Source organism: Lissotriton vulgaris, chromosome 5 (assembly GCF_964263255.1).
Source record: "Lissotriton vulgaris chromosome 5, aLisVul1.2, whole genome shotgun sequence".
Lineage (NCBI taxonomy): Eukaryota > Metazoa > Chordata > Amphibia > Caudata > Salamandridae > Lissotriton > Lissotriton vulgaris.
Window position 1 is genome coordinate 1,328,641,718 of NC_141693.1, and position 23,180 is coordinate 1,328,664,897.

The 23,180-nt window shown below is 43.7% G+C and overlaps 1 protein-coding gene across 1 annotated transcript in view; it reads right to left on the bottom strand.

The window, feature by feature from the left end:
* Positions 1-1,908: 1,908 nt before the first annotated feature.
* The window catches only part of SLC26A8 (solute carrier family 26 member 8), a 3,386,895-nt gene continuing 3,365,623 nt past the window's right edge, over positions 1,909-23,180 (bottom strand). The window contains exon 16 of the mRNA XM_086923258.1: positions 1,909-2,109. Coding sequence (XP_086779384.1) covers positions 1,909-2,109 — 201 coding nt within the window. The remainder of the gene's footprint in view (positions 2,110-23,180) is intronic.

Consider the following 23,180-nt stretch of genomic DNA (forward strand, 5'->3'; position numbering starts at 1 on the left):
CAAACATCAGAAGAATTACATCCATTGCAACCTTCAAAAAGGAAGTAAAATCATTCTATATGGGCAAATTTCTTCCATAAGAACTACAGGGGAGGCCTGCTATCCTAAACTGCCCAAAGTTTTTACTGAATGTATATATGTCTATATGATATACTGAAATGTAAAACATTATGACGGATGAAGCATTAGTTTAAAAAACTATGTCACTCCACACTGGATCATGAACAAAGATGCTTGTGTAATTTAACTGTGCCTGACAACTGTATTATTGAATGTATATACGTCTATATGCTAAACTGAAGTATGTAACATAAACAACTGATGAAACTCTACTGTAAAGCGCTCTGACACCCTACACTGGGTCATGTTCGCGCTATAGAAAACACTAAATAAATAAATAAATAAACAATAAACACCACTGAAGGCCACAGCATCACTCAGCACCAATGAAGGCTTTAGCATCACTTAGCACCACTGAATGCCACAGCATCACTCTGTGCAACCATTCAACAACAACTGGTTCTAATATGTTGTCTCAATGTTTCAAGCTTTATTACAAATGTCACAAAAAGATGTTAATATTTCACTTCTGTTCTTGGATTTTCATCACAATAAAATACACTGAACATAATCTTCCCAAAAGTTATTTACAAAAGTTTAAGCTATGGCCATTATAAATTACAATAACTTTTATTTAAGAATTAATTATTAAAAAAAATAAAAGCCATTGTTATTTGTAATATTAATACATCTAAGTCATGTAAATACAACACATATTGCATTACAAATGCTATAGGTGTCATGTTCGCGAAAGTTAAAACTATTGGCATTGTAAATGACAAAGCTATTAATTTCGCTATTTTCAAAACCAACACATAAATAAAAAATGTGTCATTTACAATACCAATACCTCAAACTTTACTAATGCGAGACCTATTGCATTGCAAATGCTTTTTTTGTAAATGTTTTACACATATAATGTGCATCCAAATGATGTGTCGCCCATCTCATGACATGATATGACTGGGTGAATGTTAGCTCTTGAAAAAGTCTTAAGCTGAAATAAAATAAAGCACGTAGACTTTAGAATTGACCGTCTCGGGTTCTATTTAATTTGAGTACAACAACCTACCTGGTCATTTTGCTTGTTTGGTACTATTGTGTGTTCCCGTCATGGTGATCACTGTGGACAGAAAGCCAGGCAAATCTCAGTTCTGACACCAGGAAATTGTTACAGAATTAACCAAGGAGATTTTAGCTATGAGCCAATAAATAGACCATGCACCAAAGGAGTTCTTAAACAGAGTAATTTATTAGCACTGTACATTGTGGTGTGATGCTCTCAGCAGCAGCCCAGGAACTTGGCATACCGCACATTTCGTTCATTTAATATTTATATGTTTTTCCCATATTGCATATAATTGTTGGCAGGAATGTTTAAAGAAAAACAGCATACACAGTAATTCTTAAACATTGACGTAAAGCCCCTGAAGTCCGACTCTATTTTAGGTAGACCCCAACTCCACCTTAGGTAATGGGAATCGCCATTTTCTCACATTTTATTAAATGGGAGTTGCCTTTTCCTCAGTGAACCTGCATGGGGAGTTCAATGGGCTTAGGCGTCAGTCTCTTTCCTCGGAAGGCAACAGGTGAAGATTAGGCTACGTAAAGCTGCTGATGGTTTGGTTACATTAACTTCGGAAAAATTACCTGACAGGCTAAGCATATCTTGAACAACCCCACATAGGGCACATTTCCAGTTTTTTAGAGAAAGTCTTTTGGGCATAAGCTCAGGTTTGCGGCGGTCTTATTAGCTGAGACATCTTGTTTTGGTAAGCTTATTGAACCCTTGTGCTAAGTCTGTTTTAGGTTGGCGATGGGAGCCTAAGCCTGACTGTCACTAGGCCTTCAGTAGTTATACGATAACGAGTCTGTTTCCATTCCTCTTCCCCTGCTCTGGCTGCTTGCATCCACTCCAGGAACATCAGAAGTAGTATCCACTTGACACTGGGCAGGTAAAGAATTCCGATCCAGATGGGTTTGTATATAAACATTTTCCGTAAACGGTGTTTCTTCCGTGTTTTCATTTGATGGGCACGGACACCTTCCCTAAAAAAGGACACAAAAAGAACTGTTGAACAAGATGTATTTGAAACATTACAAACTGCCTGGCTACGCCAAGCCCTAAGTGCTTTCAGCTGGCTTACTGGTTAGAGGCTCTCTTCCAGTATATGGCTTGTCTGTGGCGTCTACATTCACATTTATACACCCTCCCACCAACATCTTCTTGTCGTTTGCATATGTCAGACTCAGCGGACAACCCACACAACGTAAGAGTAAAGACGTATTTATAAAAAATTAAAAAAGATACCCTGCAAAATCATTAAATAGGGGGATAGCATGAAGGAAGTATGAACATTTAGCATATTTTGGCTTATTAAAAATTGAGCACGTTCTATTGGAATCAATGCAACGTGTACATTTATTTCTATTGGTTTGCGTTAATATCTGTCTCTGTCGTTTGGCCTGTGTACAGGAGTGGTTTAGTTTTTTTGTTCATGGGAATCTGTAAGTTGGTCTGTGTGCGCCTGGGTGCCTGTTGGTGTTGTATCTGTCCATCCATCCAGACTGGTATAAAGGAACATTATATTTATGGAAGACCTATAAGGCAGGATACATTGATGCAAACGGACAACCTGTATAGAATGGCGCATGATGGGGAGAGCACACGATGGGTAGGAACATTAGATTTGGGGAACAAAGAACAGGGACCACAGAACAGATATTTGAAAATGATAGTGTAAGGGATGGGATATGTTGGCATAAGAGAGAACACAATATAGAAACGAGAGGCTGCGAGAGCAACAAATGAGAGTAACTAGGTAATGAGAGAAGTAAGAATGAGCGAGAACGCAGAATGATAAAACACCTGATGGGAGAGCAAAACACGTTACACTGAACTGGCTGCAAAGAGCACTAGATGCAAAAACGCTTGATGTGACAGAGCTATTTAGAAGAGAGTATGGGGCGGGGTACGCATAGGACAGTAAAGAACACCCGATATATCAACATATCAGCTCGAGAGAGCACAAGATAGAGCACACGAGGGGAGAAAACAGCAGTGCTGGACTGACTGGCCCTTCAAGTGTTGCAAGGATTCTGCTCCTACACAGAACTGTGCACAGAGACCCAGAACCTCAGTGAATTGTGGTGTACCAAAAAACTCACCTCAGTACCTAGAAAACCCCAACAAGCTAGCATCAGTGTCACATTAGCTCTTCGTCCTATAGCAAAGGAATTAATGATTAGACAACCCAGAACATGCGACTTAGGTTATGCTCAGGAATGGTGGGAAGCAAGAACACTCTTTCGTTATACTCTCACACCAGTCCACAAGAGGAGTAAAAAAGAGACACGGGAAAGGCTAAAATATTTATTTTAAAGACGTGCTCGCATATGTAGTATCTTTGCCAACATAAGCAGACATATGATTAGAAATAATATGATCAGCATTGTTACAATTCCATAAAGCACAAAGGGAGAAATCATATTACAATGATGGTGAAAACAGGTCTAATAGCGCCTAGTTATAACAGCCTCCCTATCTAGGAACTATGTTTTATAAACTATAGAAGGTCTCTTAGGCTTGTTTGGGGGACACCATTACCTCTTAGATCAGTGAGAGTAAATCACATCAGGATTTGCAAAAGCTCTCTGCCTCATTGGAAACGGAAAATCTTCCAAGTGTGTGAAATCATGGCTACTGTGCAATAATAATGGCGCCAGAATCTCAGTTGGCTCGCAGCTGCCATGTGTTGTGTCTAAAAACGTGAGCCGATCAGTTTGAACAGCAGCTACCTTGTTATGATAACCTTGGATGCTTTAGCACTCACTGTGCAGACTAGGGTCACAATGTAAGTCTCTGGATGCTGAAAGCAAGCCTTTCTCATGTGAAGATATTCACGCAGCCTAACTTACAAAAACAGCTATATGCAGTGTTGTGTGCAAAAGCAGCAAAAGGAAAAAATGGCGTTTAAACTTCTAACAAGCCATGCTAACATATCAATGTGTGCACAGCAGGCCTAGCCCACACTACACCCTCCCTTGATCGGAGAACGCACAACAAAGGGGGCAATTTCATAGAATGCAGAGTTCAAGATCGAAAGAGTTAGAACCAAGTTCAAAGATTTGGCCCAACTTGATAATTGGTAGTAAAATCCGAATTCGTAATTATTAACTGTACCAAAGCAATTACGGGATGTCATGGTGTCAAGAAATCTTCAAAAAATGAAAAGAGGAGGCGGAGCTACGTGGGCACCGAAAATGGCCGCGTAGGCCAGTAGCTCCCGGTGCCCCGTACCTCGCCCGCGTTTATCCTGCCACTATCCTGACCTGCCCTGGGTGGGTGTATCTGGAGGAGAGGTAGCGGTACTACGCGGTTCTGCTCCGCGACCGGGACGAGGCTCTGAGCCGTGGTGGCGAGCCATTGAAGAATCGGGCCTCCGTGGTTGCTGATGCCAGGGACCTGGGTGCTGTGTGTGGCCAGCGCCGAGTGTGTCAACACCGGCGGTGCCGACCGGAAGTTGCTGGCGGCTCCGGGCGGGCATCGTGCCGGCTCCTGTTGCAGTTGTGCCTGAGTGCCCCGAGGAGACTGGCGGTGCAATCCGACCCCCCATGGAGCCAGCTGGAGATTGACGGCGGGCCGAGGTGGGCCCCGGAGAGATCACTGGACAGATGCTGCGAGGTTAGGAGGGGGGCCTAAGGAGTGGGGAACCTCGTGATCTGGCCCCCCCCCCCTGTGTGCAGCTGATTTATTAATCCCCGGGGGCTAGCTGTGCCCCTCCACCTGCCTCAAGATCGGGCCCCCAGGTGTGGCCACTGTTGGTTGTTTGGGGCCGCAACCCCACCGAGGATCAAGAAGGTGGGGCCGCTGGAGCCGGACCCCATTGATGCAGTGGCTGTAAGGGGCCACTACAATAAACGCTGCACAAGTGATCTGTCTGCTGTGTGCGCCGGCGGCGGTGACCCTGCGGTGGCAATATTTCCTGGCCTTCAGCGGAAGGAGGCGCCATTGGTGAGTGCCGTCCGGTGCCTCCTAAAGACGGGGTGCGACTGGGGCTGGAGTGCTCCTCTGGGGAGCCCGGCGGTGCTGGATTGACGGCTGGCGGCTGACTCTGGCGAGAGGTGCCTTCTGGCTTGCTGGCTGCATGCAGGGAATGATCCATGAGATACACGTAGGTCCCTATGCCTGTGAATGGTGGTGATCCGCCTGGGGACTTGCGGTACGCCCCGTCGGGGGAAGCCGACGGATTATTGGGACAACAGTTTGCGGTGTAGCTATTGACGCGCCCGTTGGAGTGCCCGCGCCTTGGGGAAAGTGACTGCGGTGGAGTTGTTCCTGGACGGACTGTCGCGGTTGTTGCTCAAGTCGTAGACTGGATCTGCTCTGCATGCAGCCTCGAGATAGCGGCTCGACTGGAGGGTGACAAATCGCTGTCCAAGTCCACGAGGGGCTCTAGAACCGTTCAGTCTAACAAACTAGGCCGTTATACTCAGCCTAAGGGCTCGCCTTCTGGCTCCGGGCATGTGCTGGGTGGAAACAAGGATGCCGCTGATTCAGCCTCGGAGCCCACGTTACAGGATGTCATGGCCGCCATAGAGGGGGTCAGAGCCTCCTTGGGGAAACAGATGTCGTCATTAGATCATAAACTGGATACGGTGTCCATCAAAGTGAATCTGATTCGGGCTGACCTCACCAAAACCAGTGAGAAGGTCAAGTCCCTTGACCTTAAAACTACAAGCCTGATTGACGACGTGTCAGAGTTGCAGCAAGAGGTTAGTGTGCTCAAGGCTGCTAATGAATCGACCAGCCGTAAGCTGGATGATTACGAAGAGCGGGTTCGGACAAACAATGTCCGTATAATTGGAGTTCCGGAGAAAGCTGAAGACCAGGCCCCCGATCTCTTTATTGAAGACGTAGCTCTTAATCACCTGAAGCCAAAGGGACTGAGCAACCTCTTTACCATAGAACGTGCCCGCAGGATACCGGGAGGCGGCATATACCGGGGGCCCGCCGCGTCCGATGATCGCAAGGGTGCTCAATTTTAGAGACAGAGACGCTATCCTGTAGGCGTCAAGATCCGGGGGCCCCCTGAGCTATGAAAACTCTACGCTCACCTTCTTTCCGGACTTCACGCAGGCAGTCCAGCGACGGCGGCAGAGCTTCACTGGGGTCAAGAAGCGACTCAGAGACATGGGTCTGAAGTATGCTATGTTGTACACTGCCAAGTTGAGGGTTGAGGTGGCGGGGAAGGATTGTTTTTTTGATAACCCTGAGATTGCTTCAGATTGGTTGGAGAGTCTTCCCCCCCAGAGAGATTCCCGGGGAGAGGGCGGCAGAGGAGACAATGGCGTGCATGAGCAGGAGTAATAAGTAGGCTGTGCTTGCAGAATGTAGGTTGTTGGGAGCGGTACCGCTAGCGGCTTACACATGTGTAACGGTGTTCTCTGCCTGGGTGTCACTTCGAGAGCAGGACAGGATTCCTATGGGCGGGGTGGGGCCATGGGGCACTGGCGTTCCCTTCTGATCTACACTTAGATAGTTGGTTAGTTAGACGATGGGGCGACAGGCACACTGCGAGTTGGGGGTTGGCGTAGGCCACGTGCAGGGGTGCAGGGTGGGGGGTGGTGTGATGGGAATGTTTTTGTGTGCATTGCGGTGGGTGTATATATTGTTTGTTAATCATGGTATCGAGTGGGAATGTAGCATTGGTGATTTGCAACAGACATGGGATTTTCGTTTTTTTAATGTCAGGAACTTTTGCATCAGGTGAGGAGAGGGCGGTTCAATGTTCTTCATATGGGTTCAATGGCACTGCATAGTCATGGATCGGGGATGGAAGTGCTGAGTTGGAATGTTAATGGTTTGGGCGATAAAATTAAGAGAGGAATTGTTAGTCAGCTCATTAAGAGACATTCCCCAGACGTATTGCTTCAGGAAACCCACCTCGTGGGAAATAGATGCATGGCCCTCCATAGAGGGGGGTATAAATTGGCAGCACATGTGGGATTCACTACTGGGTCCAGAGGGGTGGGGATCCTAATTAAGAATTCTTTCCCCTTGTCATTGCAGTCCACTTGGATTGACCAGAGGGGTGGATATATGCTGGGGTGTCGGGACATCTGGGGGGTAAGACGGTCACCTTTCTGTCAATATATGTGCCGCCGGGCCTCCAGACTGATGGTAACTAGTCAAAATATTGAGTTTTTAATTTTGACTAGTCATAATATCGAGTGAAAAATATAGACTAGACATAATATAGACTACAAAAATATCGACTAGAAAAAATTAATATCGACTAGAATAGCAATAATATCGAATCAAAAATATAGAATGGACATAATATCGACTAGACAGAATATAGACAACAAAAATATCGAATTTAAGGTAAGTTAATAATGTTTAATTTTTGTGTAATATAATTCTGTAGCGAGTGAAATTATTAATTGGTAATTAATTAAAATATAATTGCTAAATTGATAAGTTGATAAATATTTTATTTTTTGTAATTTATTTTCTGTAGCAGGTTGTGGGTTTATAGGTAAATAGGGTGGGAAGTAATTTAATTATAATAAATGAAATATGTTATTTTAGTTATTGGTATTCATTTAGAATTATTTGTTAATTAATTAAAAATTGGCTATTAATTAAAATATAATTGGTAATTAATTTTAAATGATTAATTGATAAATATGTTAATGTTATTAATTTGTTTTGTGTAGCGGGTTGTGGGTTTATAGGGGAATAGGGTGGGAAGTAATTTTATTATAATTAATTAAATATGTAATTTAATTTTGGGGTATTTATTTAGAATTAATTGTTAATTAATTATTATTTGGCAATTAATTAAAATATAATTGGTAATTCATTTTAATTGATTAATTGATAAATATGTTAATGTTATTAATTTTTTTATGTAGCGGGTTGTGGGTTTATAGGGGAATAGGGTGGGAAGTAATTTAATTATAATTATTTAAATATGTTATTTTAATTATTGGTATTTATTTAGAAATAATTGTAAATTAATTATTAATTTTAATTAATTAAAATATATGTTATAATTTATTGTAATTGATTAATAGATAATTATGTTAAATTTTTATTAAATTAATTTCTGTAGTGGGTTGTGTGTTTTTAGGGGAATAGATTGTGAAATAATTTATTTTAAGTAATTACATTTTTGAATAAAAAATTTATTGAGTTAGTTTTTCAAAATACTTTTAAATTGTTAATTATTTTATTATTAATAGGTAACAATTAGTATTAGTAGGTCATTTTTATTATTAAATAATTTTTATTTGTATTTTAAATTGATTATTTAATATATTTTACACAATTGTAAAATATTTTAATTCATTTGTAATTGGTGTTACTATTTATATTATTTATATTTAAATAAGAAGTATTTACTTGCCCTACTATTGCACTCACTGTAGTTGGAATATTAATTTTTACCTCTACGCTATCCAACGCTTTCCCTACTGTTGCTCTCACTGGAGTGGGAATAGTAATTTTTACCCCTTCGCTATCCAACGCTTTCCCTACTGTTGCACTCACTGGAGTGGGAATAGTAATTTTTACCCCTACGCTATCCAATGTTTTCCCTCCTGTTGCACTCTCTGGAGTTGGAATCGTAATTTTTACCCCTACGCTATCCAACGCTTACCCTACTGTTACACTCACTAGAGTTGGAATAGTAATTTAAACCCCTACGCTATCCAACGCTTTCCCTACTGTTGCACTCACTGGAGTGGGAATAGTAATTTTTACCTCTACGCTATCCAACGCTTTCCCTACTGTTGCACTCTCTGGAGTGGTAATAGTAATTTTTACCCCTACGCTATCCAATGTTTTCCCTACTGTTGCACTCGCTGGAGTGGGAATAGTAATTTTTCCCACTACGCTATCCAACGCTTTCCCTACTTTTGCACTCTCTGGAGTGGGAATAGTAATTTTTACCTCTACGCTATCCAACGCTTTCCCTACTGTTGCACTCTCTGGGGTGAGAATAGTAATTTTTACCCGTACGCTATCCAATGCTTTCCCTACTGCTGCACTCTCTGGAGTTGGAATAGTAATTTTTACCCCTACGCTATCCAACGCTTTCCCTACTGTTGCACTCACTGGAGTTGGAATAGTAAAGTTAACCCCTACGCTATCCAACGCTTTCCCTACTGCTGCACTCTCTGGTGTGGGAATAGCAATTTTTACCCCTACGCTATCCAACGCTTTCCCTACTGCTGCACTCACTGGAGTGGTAATAGTAATTTTTATCTCTACGCTATGCAACGCTTTGCCTATTGTTGCACTCTTCGGAGTAGGAATAGTAATTTTTATCCCTACGCTATCCAACGCTTTCCCTACTGTTGCACTCTGTGGAGTGGGAACAGTAATTTTTACACCTACGCTATCCAACACTTTACCTACTGTTGCACTCTCTGGAGTGGGAATAGTAATTTTTACCCCTATGCTATCCAACGCTTTCCCTACTGCTGCACTCTCTGGAGTGGGAATAGTATTTTTTACCCCTACGCTATCCAACGCTTTCCCTACTGTTGCACTCGCTGGAGTGGGAATAGTAATTTTTACCCCTACGCTATTCATCGTAAATGTAACCCTTTCGCTATCCTACGGTAAAAATATTGTATATGTTTTGTAAATAATATGTATGTATATATATATATATATATATGCATATAAATTTTTTTTTTTAAAGTTACATTAATTATTTCTCCATTTTACATTTATTTAAGTATTTTAGATATGTTTAAATTAATTTTATTTATTATTATATTACTTTTAATTTACTTTTAATACATTTAAAAAAATCGATATTTTGGCAGTCTATATTTTTAACACAATATTTTGGGGTCGATATTTTTGTACTTATCTGTTTGAAGATAGGAAGTCGATATTCTTGCAGTCAATATTTTTAACTCGATATTTTGTCCTCTCGATATTTTGACTGTCGATGTTCTGTCAGTGATCCAGACTGATATTTTTCGGGATTTGGGCTCCGTCTTCCTTACGCTGCCTTTTGGTGGTCTTGTCCTGGGGGGCGATTTTAATGCCGTGCTGGACTGTGAGGTTGACCGTTGCCCTCCGCGAGTGCTTAGACAGTCGCAGAGGTGGCTCCCAGACTTTCTGGAGATGTTAGGATTGGTTGATAGCTGGCGGGTCCGTAATCCAATGCGGACGCATTTCACTCACGTTTCAGCAGCACACAACAGTTTGTCAAGACTTGATTACATATTTGATGTAAATAGAAGCCTGGAGCCTGGTATCATTTAGGTTGCTTTATTCAAGATAGTCAAGTCTTCAAGATGTTAATAATAAGATATAGCGAAGACTCACCAGGAGTGACCAGCTTGCCACTTAGCCTGCCTGGTTCCAACTGCCAGTTGTCACAAGGCTAAGCCCCAAACACTCCATGATGTCACCAAAGGTTCTACTGGTGACATCATGTGAATGACAGTGAAATCCCACAGGCAGAAAAGAGACAGGCTATATACAACACATCTCCTTTCTTTAGAGAAATCAAAAAGCGAAAATTATGAAAGGTAAAATTAGCTACGATGTACTCCACCACATAAAGGTACACAATACACTAAAAGATAGGACATTAAGATTAGTGTACACATAGATTGTAAAAGTACATAACACACATTCTAAAGATAGAGTTACTAATACATCCCAAACAGTTACTAACATATCCCAAACACAACTCGTCCCAAACACAACTAGTCCCAAGTACCATCCTCTTTCCTTGGGAAACACAAAAACAAATTGATTTTGTGACAAAAATTGAGCTCACTTTGCTCCTTAACGGAGTACTTATCTCTCCGTGAACCACACCTTGGAGTAGCCATAGCTCCGCCCCCAATTTTCTAATGGGGTACTCACCGGGGTACAACTCTCCCCGTCAACCACACCTTGGAGTAACAATTGCTCCGCCCCCAATTTTAATGGGGTACTCACCACCCTTAAATCTTAATTAAAAAAAACACTCTACACCGTAACACCACACCTTGGAGTTGCCATTGCTCTGCCCCCAATTTTCTAATGGGGTACTCACCACCCTTAAAAAAAAACACTTAACTAGGACACATATAGTCCCAAACACTAGGACACATATAGTCCCAAACACTAGGACACATTTAGTCCCAAACACCAGGACACATATAGCCCCAAACACTAGGACACATATAGTCCCAAACACCTCACTTCATGAACCTAAATGGCTATAAAGCCTGTAAGTTGATAGCGTGGCTTGAGCATGGGGAGTGGGCGTCGAGACTGGTGCCAGAGCTGGAGGGCCCGGAGTTGGATACAATTACTGAACCACAGGCCGGGGCCGACACCTTCTTGAAGTACTATAAGAAGATCTATACCGCTGAAAGTGAGTTCTCGGAGGCAGACAATGGCGCCATGATTAGAGATATTGTAATGCCGGGGCTGTCGGAGGAGGATAGGTCCTATCTGGACTCTCGACTCTCTAATGATGAAGTATTTAAAGAAAAAGGGGTAACCCTGTGTCCCTCAGAACCTGGGTAATTAATGGTTAATAAAACATTTGGTTCTGTCGGGTGAAAACCAAGAGTGATTTATAGAGTGCTGTTACTGTATTAGAGGTCCCCCCTCTTAAGACAACACAATTCAGAACCTCGCAATTAATGACTCGAGGTCTTATTCATTGCATTTTCATATTTTATATGAATTGAAGTCATTCAAGTATTTCATGCAGTACAGATCAAAGACTGTCAACGTGAATTTTTGTGCAAAAGAAAGTGACAATGGTGAATAGTGCTCAAGTGGTAGACACTTCTTATATATGTACAGTGAATGATACACATCTATACAATCAATATATACATATATACACAGTTATTCATATCAAGGCCATTCCTCATGGCTGTCTAGAGATTTCTCAATGTTTCTTTTAAGTATTTGAAATCCTAGAAGACAATGGCCTGTTGTGGGATGTCGACGTTTCGACCCTTCTGCGCCTGTGTCTAAGGTCGCAGCGGGTCTTTTCAAGACAGAGGTGTGTTGCACGACAGTCCACTCGAATAACAGGTCGTATTGAATCACATGTAAAAGAAGAGGCTGACTGGCCTCATAATCCGCTTCCTAACAGTGAAGGGATATAGTCGCTGGCTCAGAGGTCCCAGGATCTGCTGCGAGTTGTCAGCAATTCATATAAAATATGAAAATGCAATGAATAAGACCTCGAGTCATTAATTGTGAGGTTCTGAATTGTGGGGGACCTCTAATGATGAAGTGGCACAGGCTATTAGGCAGATACAATCCAGTAAGGCGACTGGCCCTAATGGGACACCAATCGAGCTTTATAAACTAAATGCTAAAAGTATCGCCCCACGATTGCGAGCTAAGTTTTTGGAGAGCAGGGGAAAAGGCCAGCTCCCTTATGATCAACGGTTGGCAAATCTTATAGTCATATATAAAGCAGGTAAGCCCAAAACGCAATGCGCCTCTTATAGGCCTATATCGCTCCTTAATGCAGAGCCCAAAATCTTAGCGAAACCTCTTGCTACCCGGTTGGTAAAAGTGATCATGAATTTGATACACCCTGATCAGTCAGGTTTTATGCCACGCAGGAACACAGCACTGAATCTGCGGAGGCTGCACGGTGTCCTGGGGGGCTCCTCGAAAATACATGAGCCAACATTTTTGGTGTCCTTGGATGCCTCGATGGCCTTTGACAGAGTCAAATGGAATTATCTGTTCGCTCTATTAGAAAAATTGGGCTTCGGTGGTGAGTTTATCAGCTGGGTGCGATTATTGTATGCAAACCCCCTGACTAGAGTGGTCGTCAATAATTGTGGGTCAAACGACTTTGCGTTGGAGAGGGGCATGAGACAGGGTTGTCCGCTGTCCCCGTTGCTCTTTGCCACTGGCGGCCAGGGTTAGATGGGTCAGGACAATACGAGGCCTGCGATGGACACCGGAATGAGAAGACAAGATCTCGCTATATGCCGATGACGTTTTGCTCTGTCTTATCAAACCTAGGGAATCCTTCAGGAACTTCTTAGACGTGCTTGCCATTTATGGTAAGTATTCAGGATTAGCGATCAATTGCTCAAAATCGGTGCTCTTTGTGTTGGTGGGAGAGCCGCTGAGGATCCCGCAAAACTGCCCAATCCAGATCGAGACTGTGGGTTTCAAATATCTAGGGATATACATAACGCTTGATCCGCAAATAAGATATGTTAAAAACGTAGCCTCCCCGCTAGATAGGTGTAAGAAAGATGTGGAGCGCTGGAGGGCTCTTCCACTCTCCATGCTCGGGAGAGCCGCCCTTTTCAAAATGATTGCTCTGCCCCGGTTCCTCTATGCCCTACAGAACTCAATGGACCTAGTAACAGCCTCCTATTTCAAGCTGATTGAGTCACTTCAGAGGCAGCTTTTGTGGAAGGGTAGGCCCCGAATAGCATTAGTTAAATTGACGCTACCATGGTACGATGGTGGTATCGGACTCCCGGATATGAGAAAGTACTACTGGGCCTCACAACTAGCCGCGGTAACCACATTATATAGGGGCCCCCAGGTGATCCTGGGTTCGCCATGGACCGTGTAATGGCCCCGGGTGGAATGTTGGACAGAGCGCTATCCGCAAAGCCAGGGAAATTTGCTTTATGTGGCCCAACGGCACATGCGGTACGGGTGTGGCATGCGGCCAATAGGTGCCTGGGTTGGGCGGGCCAGCTGACGTTGGCCACACCCTACTGAACTCGGAGAAGTTAGGAAATCTGTGGAGATCCAGGGGGTTCGATATATGGGACCTCATTGGTATTACGCAGAGAAGAGATGTCTGGAAAGGGGACATGATACACACATTCGAGTCACTTCAGTTGCAATATGGACTGCATGTCAATGAACATTTTGGTTATAGGCAGGTGAGACACGCTCTTCTCGCCCATATACCCAGGGGCACGGTGCTCCCGGAGGCTTCTCCTCTGGAGGACCGTGTGCTGGATAAACACATCCCAGAGAAAACTATCTCTCTCGTTTACAAGACGTTGGTAAATAATATGGAGAGCCCATTCGGGCGACTCAAAACACAGTGGTGTGCAGATGGCCTAGAACTAGATGATGAAGACTGGGTGGAGGCGGTCTCTTCCCCGAAAGTAGTGACGATTCAGATGCGGCTCCGGCTGGTGCAATCGAAGATATTGCATAGGACTTACATAACAGGACCCAGGTTGGTGCGAATTGGGCGGGGTGAGAGTGGGGCTTGTAGAAGAGAGTTTGGGGAATCCGGCACCTTTATGCACATACTTTGGCATTGTGTGGTGATACAGAGGTTCTGGATAAAGATTCATGACAAATTGAAAGAGGTGCTGGGTGTGGAGATTCAACCCGAGGCCCGTAGATGCCTATTGAATGTGTGGAGCCTACAGATTTGAAGGAGTATCGGAAGCAATGGGTGACAATGGCATGTATGGTGGCAAACGAAACATTGCTCAGCTTTGGGGGGCATGCCAACCGCCCGAGTGTCTCAGTGGACTGAAGCCCTGGACTGGTGTATGTTTAGGGAGAAAGCTGTGTATGTGGCCAGGGGTTGCCCGGCCAAGTGGGGTAAGGTTTGGGGGGCGTGGAATGAACACCGAGGAGACATTTGTGAACCTCCAGTTTGAAATTTTCCACAGGAAGCGCAGGAATCCCTATGATCCAAGCGATTAATATTGATCTTATTATTCTGATTTTGCCTTGTAAGACCCATTGTAGAGATATGTAATGTATCACCTGATGCTTGTTTATGATTTATTTGAGTTTATTTGTAATTTGTTAATAAAAAGAGTTTAAAAAAATAAAATAAAAAGAAGAGAATAAAAAATAAGTGAAAAAATCACGAGACCAGTACGTGTCTTTGAAGCAAAAAAAAATGATTCACTTCAATCCAACAGTGTATAGGCACAGTACTTTGCAACCGCCTCCAATAGGAAGTCATTGTTATCATCCATGAACATTTCAGCCATCCAGTTTGGTAATGGAAAAGAACACACATGTTCTTCAACAGCCGGAGCCTCTAGCACCATCAGAGGACAACTCTGGTGTTCTTCGAGATACCTGCGTGCCAAGAAGTCATGGGCTGCAGTCCATATATTCCAATTGCCTAGGACTCCCTGGGCCGCTGCACAGACCATAATCCAGACACCAGAACAATCTAGTTCATTAGCAACTAAGGGACTCATTAGTAAATCATAATCCGGGTTAGGAGATACCGTGTTGCAGAGACACAAATCCAGAACCCATTCAAAATCGCAATCCAGGCAGTGGAAAACTGGCTGCACGCATGTAAAGGACGAAAACCGGAAGGATAAACCATACGTCACACTCAAAGTAGCCAGAGGCAGCGATCCATAGTCTTCAAGCATCCGGGTACGAAGCTGGAGCAGCCGGGGCAGATTGTCAAGTGGCACAGGATGTGCAACCATTTTTCAGCATGAAAACCAACAGTAGTACACCAGCACCCAAGGCGAGAATTAACGGGAAACCGCCAAAGAGGCTGGAAAAAATAGAATGAAAAAATACTGGTGTCAACCAAATATAGTTTGGAATGAGGTAACAAGGCCAGAACTTACTACTTTAAAAAAGTTTACCAAGCCTGTGGTGGAAGAGGCATTGAATATTGTGTGAATCAAAGCACCAAAATGCAGGGGGAGATCTGTATTTAATAAGGCATGTACCTCAGTACGAGTGTTAGCAACGTGACGGACGAATGTTTCACGCACAGATGTAAGGGCGACTTCTTTCTGGGACAATAGAGCTCCTATTCAACTAATCTTGTTGAACTCTGCTTTCAAGGTCGGAATAGAAGGCCAGATGGATACATCAGCCTCCCATGTGGAGGAGGCAAAGAGCACATTCTTACAACAGACAACACATTGGGAAATATTCAATATGTACGGAATTCCCACCAGCATACCATAGCAATCTTCATTATTTAATAATGAATAACTACCGTTTGCTAACAACGTAAAAGTAGGTGTAATAGCCGGGGTGGGTGTGCCTTTTAAAACACATGCCGAATTTGGTGCATCGGTATTACAGGAACCGTGCAATTGCAGATTTCTACCGACCAGTGAGTAATCAGGAGTGGAAGTGCAATCTTCACCTTTTAAATAAACCTCTTTGCCTTCCCTCAAGCACCTATATGTAAAGGGGAGAGACCAAACTTCATGGAGATAGGCACTCCCCAAGGGCGCAAATCTGCTTAAGGCATAATGTTTCATGCATGCTTCAAATTTAAACAGTGGAAACAGTAGAGTTATTAACCAATGGATAAGCCAAACAGCAGAATTAGTTTCAGCCACAGAAAACGGTAAAGGTTCTAACTTTTCAATATGTAACAGAGAAAAAGTGGCATCCTTCATATACATAAATTGTTGTTTAACAGTCAAAATAAAGGGCAAAAATAAAGAAGTAGTGTTCATGTAATCCCAAGGCACCTTCCCAGCCTTTAACGTTTGTAAAGTCCATGCAAACTGCATGATAGAATGCAATTGATTTTGATCATGGTACAGAACTGTGACATCCTCTTGTAGAATATCAACAACAGATGAAACAATATTATCTAAAGAGTAGATTCGGGAAGAAAGCGTGTTAATGCTATTATCTACAACCACAAGCACTTTTTCTAAATTAGCTTGATCAATAGCCCTTAGCCTAGAAGCAGCTTCAATTTGGGACAGTTTCCAAACTTCGTTGTAAATAGCATAAATCCATCTTTTAGATCTGCCATTGGCAGGACCTTTCACAAAATCATTCAAATCGACGTTGTCAGTTAATGTAGATAAATGGAGTTTAACTGACGCTAAGGTGGAGTGCCTAAGCTAACTCTGGTATAGCTTGCATACAGAATAGGTGTTGACAGAATGGTCACTCTCAAAGCGTGGATCTATCCTAACCTCTGTGTAGCCGGCGGTCAGACCCAGAAAACGGTGCTGGCAAGAATCTGCACTGTTTTGCCATAATAACCAGCCTTTGGCATTCAAACTGGAAGTATTAAAGGATTTGTTTTTCAACAGAGTCTGTAATTCAGTAAGGGACCTACTGGTATGATTGTTCCATTCGGGATAAGCCCCCAGATCAAGGACAGAAGGAGCATTTAATTTTTTAGAGGTAGCCAATCCAAAGCAAGTAGTTTGTGAAACAGTAAAATTCAGAAACAACAAATAGTTCGGGATGAGACATGCACAATGCAAAGCCTCAGTGCCTTGCACTTGCCAATGTTTAGAACCCCAAACAGATTTAAGATCAATAGTATCTTTCCACAGTTCATAGCCCCCTAGAGCTAATTGGTCTACAAAGGACTTTGAATACAATAATTTTGTGTGGGAAAGTCTAACTTTGGAATAAGACCTCTCAGCCATTTAAAATTAAAAAGCATCAGGATTTGATTGATTAAAGTAAGTAAACTTTTTTTAAAGAGTTCTGGAGCTGCCATCAACATAAGCGGGACAATGTTCCAATTGCGTGTGATTAAACACATTCCTAAATGTGTTAGCTTTGTGTAGAAAGTGGTTGCCATAGTGTTAGTAACAAAACAAATCACCATAATTAGAAGGATCTAAATACAAATCTTCAGCATCAAAAGCAGCATAATATTTCAAATCAGAAAACAGAGCCTCTACGGCATGGACGTCCCAATCATCAGAGCAAATATTTTGTTCAACCACATCCCCCATTGAAACACGAAGGACATTAATAACCTCTGTGGGTCCGTGAATCTGAAATTTCACAGCATCCCATACAATCCCATCCAAGTCAGGCCGGGCACTGATATTCAGGAAAGTCTGGTCCCTCTTCATTCTATGAAATGAGGAGTGGGGTGCCAAAGTTCCATCAATTAGTCCAATTGTAGTTCTTTATTTTACATGGTGTCTGTTCACAAGAAGGAAAAATACACCACGAATCCAATGGACATGAATAAAAAATCAAAAAAAGCACCAGCCAAATGTAAGTCCAAGGGGGTATGAAAAAATGTTTTTCAAACCAAACAGCAAAAATCAAAATTTTGGAAGGGGACTTTGATGTGGTAGAGTCAGAGTCAAATGAAAAACGTGATTGATTAGCCACACCGGTTTCTAAATCAAGCATGGATAAGTCTGTGGGGTAAGTGTATTCAGTATCATTAAGATGTTTACCAGCCAGTGGATTCAATAAAGGATTAGTAACAGTATTCATCTCAATGGCAACATCAGACCTGGTGGTAGGATCCGGAGTCAAAACAGAGTTTCACAGCATTGCAGGACAAGAGATTGCAGGTGTCATGCTAAGAAGAATCGGCTACTCTGTGTAGTTTGACATTGTCAATGGAGATGTATCTTTTTTCTTTACGACCAAGAAGTGGAGGTAAAATTACTGTTCTTGTGCCCTGCACGCTAAGCACAGGGACTGGAGCATGATACGAAGGGCTGAATTCCTTCTTGTTCTCGACCTTCTCTCGGACCAATTCACCCACTTGGGGTAGGCAGCCAACTACCGGAATCTGCGACGCCGCATCAGATTTGGAGGGTAAATGTTACTTTGCAAAACTGTCTCGTGTCTTTTGTAGATTCTGGAAAACATTACAATGTTCATCTATGTCAAAATGGAGCGGCTGTCGCTGCTTGGTCTAGACCCTCAAGGTCCGGAACAAACATTTTGATACAAAAGAGCATTTCGTATGGGGTCCTCCCACCCAGAGACCTTCTAGGGAGATTAATAAGTGCACGCGGAACGCTATTGAGGTGGGCTAGCCAGTTCCGGCCTGTACCTAATACCCTATCTGTCAAGGATTGCTTTAAGTCACGGTTCATCCGCTCCACAACATTGCCCTCAGGCCGATATGGAGACGAAAATTTGACTTGACCCACAATAAACGCATGGCATCCTTGTATGCCTTAGAGGCAAAAGCTGGACACTGGTCCGAATGGAAGGTGCCACATGCAAAAATTCCCACAAAGACATGCAAATCCCTTCTGAGAGGTCTGGAATCAGCACTCCTTTGGTGCCACACCCACACAAAGCGCGTGCAAGAATCAACTGCAACCAAGATATACTTATACGTAGTATCAGAGGAGAAAGGACCGCAGTGATCTAAATAAACACACGCAATTGGTTTATTAGATATGTACAACTGTGTCTGGGGTGGACGTGCAGCAGTTGAAGGTTTAATCTGCTGGCAAATGTCACAATGAAGGACATAATCACACATCTGTTTGTACAATCCCCGTCACCAGTAACGCTGTTGTAGGAGAGATACAGTAGCTGACATGCCGGCATGCACTGAGGCCATGCCCTCGTGGGCCGCTGTAATCAAAGTCTGCCTGCGGTCCACATTGGGAATCAACCTGTCACCAACGTCGTTAATTCTCACATAAGGAACTTCATCAGGACTTAAATGAAAAGAGTATTTAGAAGGGAAACCTTTTGGGTAACTACCTCCCTTCTCTGTTGCGGCAATAGCTGCCGAGATGTCATCATCAATCTTACTTTTGGAACATGTAATTGCTGCTACTGAGTATGTTGCAACTGCTGTCTTCGACGCTTCATTGGCAAGACTATTGCCCACAGCGTGAACTCCAACACGCTGGTGACCATGAGTATGAATCACAAACACGAGTGGAAGACGGTCTTTTAGTTCAGCCACTCAAACCCAGATCATTTTATGTTTTATTGTGCGAACTTTGGAATCACGAAAGTCATTTCGAGTCCAAAAGTATACATTGTCATTGTATGATTGGACACAGTAGTAAGAGTCACTTACGACAAGAGTAGTCACACTAGGATCTGCGTACTCCAATGCAAGCATCAGAGCACAAAGCTCTGCCAATTGGGCGGTGCAGTCCCTAATGTCTGTGTATGTACTTGAATTCACCATCCACCATAGTACCAACCACAATTGCGCAGGCCGAAGAATAGGCGTGTCTAGAATCCGTAGCCGGTTGCACGGAACCGTCAGTGTAAATTATACAATGGAAATCCTCTAAGGGCCGCATGGCCGCAGAGAGGAATAAAAAATGAACATGACATCCGGAGATGTCAAGGAACTTGGCCCATTGTATCCACCATGGGTGCAAAGCCTTTGAATTGGGTACACTGGCTTTTGTCACTGCCTTCAAGGCAGTATACGGAGTAACAACCAAAATGCGCTTTCCCTACGACAGTGCACGTTCCTTAAGAATCGCCATTTGCACTGCTGTCAAAACCTTTTTCACAGTGGAACATTGCAACTCAGGTGAAGTGTACAAGTGTGACTTGTAAGCGATAGGGACTGTGTCACCCTCATTAAAGGTCAGGTACGTGAAACCCATTACCCCAGGGACTATTCTAATCACCAGGTTGGTGTGGTTATCACGGGTCAACAAGAATTTAGATTCAAGAATATCAGCCTGCAAAGATTGCAAGATGGCTGAATGTGCAGGCAGCCAGCAAGATTTGGAGAAAGTTGGTTGTACCAAAGCGCAAAGAGGCTTGATACGCTGGGCATAATCGGGAATGTAAGCATGCCCAAAATTTAAAAAGCCCAGCTGGGCGCATTTCTCCAGGAAGTGAGGAGCCAAACCTCGACCTTCATTGTTTTTTGTTTTTTTAACCATATTTTATTGGCATGTACTCAGTACATACAGGCATAGCCTCCCTCTGTCGATCAGATCAATCACCGTTTACTCTCAATTCCGCAAGGCCCTAAAAACTCATCTGTTTTCTATTGCGTACTCCTGCTAAACAGCACTGGCTTCCCCCACCTCCCTCAGTCCTTACCTCTAGCGCCAGGAAGCCGTTTGGTCACAGTGCGCTCTATCAAGAATCTTTTTCATTTCATTTCATTTCATATTGTTTCAAACTGATAGTCATCCTAACAGATGAGCTTGTTGCTCCACTGACCACTGCAGTTAAAGAGTGGTAACTATTTCCAGAAAAAGTAACGGTCCGCCGAACCCCCCTTGAGTTGCTTTACAGCACTTAGGATGTGCCGTCTGCTTGATAACAGGTACCTATGCATGCGGGTCTCAAAGGTCGTGTGGGTTAACGCCAGGATACTGCAATCATTTTAAATCTATTGACCCTCAAGACCATTTTTCCGGGTCTGCATCCACTGCTCTAGGAGTACCGGCCTCACTAATGCCCTCTTGTCCCGATGTTATTAACTCACCTACCAGGGTTTCCCAGGCTCTAGCTCTGTCCACCTGCCTATTCCCGGGCTGGCTTCCCGGAATAGTAACCTGCTTTCTACTCCAGCCCATCTCTCTAGTTCCCTTTTCCATGTGTCAATCCGCTGCCCTCTTAGAGCCTTCCCGTTCCTGGCTAAATCCTTCTTGGCTAGGACATAGGCAAGGTCTTGGAACTTCCCCGTCACCTTATTTTGGCTGTATGAGAAAACCACCCCAATATGAAATGTTCTGGTGTGTGTGGAAGCTCTTTATCAACCAGGTAACCTATTAGCTGGCGTATGTCCCCCCAAAAGGTCGACAACAGCGGGCAGTCCCAGAACATATGGAGTATTTGTGCCTCCCTTTCCCTACACCTCGGGCAGGCCGCTGACTCCGCAACAAAGTATTTCTGAATGCGGGCCAGTGTCAGGTATGCTCTGTATAGCACGTAGTAGTTAATTAGTTTAAAACGTGCATTCCATGACACCTTAGAGGTACGTTCTAGGATTTTTTCCCACTCCCTTATTGGTATCGGCTTCCCAGGTCCTCCTCCCATTGCTGCCTCAAACGCTCCAACGGCTGTTGCTAATCTTTCTGTGTGGCCTTGTAGAGGCAGGATACTGTTTTAATTTGTCCCGCTGATAGCGCAACATATCGGCACCCCACTAGCGCTCTCGGCTCTGTGCCCCCACTCTTCCAATGTATCCTCACCCTGCGCGTTAACGCCCTGTACTTCAGAAAGTGACCCCCAGGTAAGTCGTGCGCGGCCTGTATGTCCTCAAAGGGGAGGAGCGTGGAATCCCGGTACAAGTCACCCATCTCCCTTAGTCCTGCCTCAACCCAGTCTTTCAGCCCTGCCCAGTGTTCGCCCTGCGGGAGATAATGCAACATCGACAGCGGTATGTCAGGGGAGTAGGGAGTCGCAGCGCCCACCTTCCTCAGGTATCTGGACCAGCAACGCACCACCACCTTAGTGGCAATCGTGTCCTCCGTCGTGGTTCGGCGAACCCGCAGAAGAATTTTCACCAAGTTTGCAGTGTCCGGCGCATCTGGGCACCGTTCCCGAGTAGGATCATGATCCGCTGCTACCCATTGTATCAGCCAATATAGCAGTGCAGCTATGTTATGTTATGTTATTTTTATTTGTACAGCGCACAGCTGCCCCAGCGAAGGGGCGTCCTGGCGCTCTGAGAAGCTAAACACAACACAACATCAATTATAGAGAAGAAGCGATCAGAAATTAAACAAACAGAAAAGTTTTAATGGCCCGCCTAAACTGAAGTAGATCATCAATTGCCCGAATCTCAGCAGGAAGGAAGTTCCACCACTTCGCGGCTGACACTCGAAAGGAGCGGCCGCCAGTTCTACTCAGCCTGAAGCGCAGAACCACCGTCAAGTTCTGGCCCAAAGATCTCAAGGATCGCGAAGGGACATAAGGTGTTAGAAGGTTCGCCAGAATTTGTGGGGACATACCCTTGAGGATTTTAAATGCAAGGCAGAGCACCTTGAATTTAATCCTCTGGCTTACGGGAAGCCAGTGAAGCGAGTGCAGCATTTTAGAAACCGGACATCGCTGGGCAAACCTACCACTACTCTAGCTGCAGCATTTTGCACTCACTGCAGTCGGGTGAGTTCAGCCTGATTAATCCCCGCCAAAAGCGAGTTGGCGCCCAATCGTTTGGTAAGGCGATAAACTAACGCAAGACGTTAGAGTAACTCAGTCGTGCATTTTTCACACAGACCCCTTTCTCCCGTAAATACTCCAATAGACGTCTGGAGTGGGTGAAAGGATAAAATCCGCCCGAACTCAGTAGGAAGAGATTCCTATGTAAAGCTCTGGTTTATTCAACGTTGAAGGATACAGTGTTCCATAATATTGTGCACCTAATCTTTGTCTCCTTGGAGACCTACTCTGCAAAGCCTGCATTTATAAAATGTCAGACTTAGAAAACGGAACCACT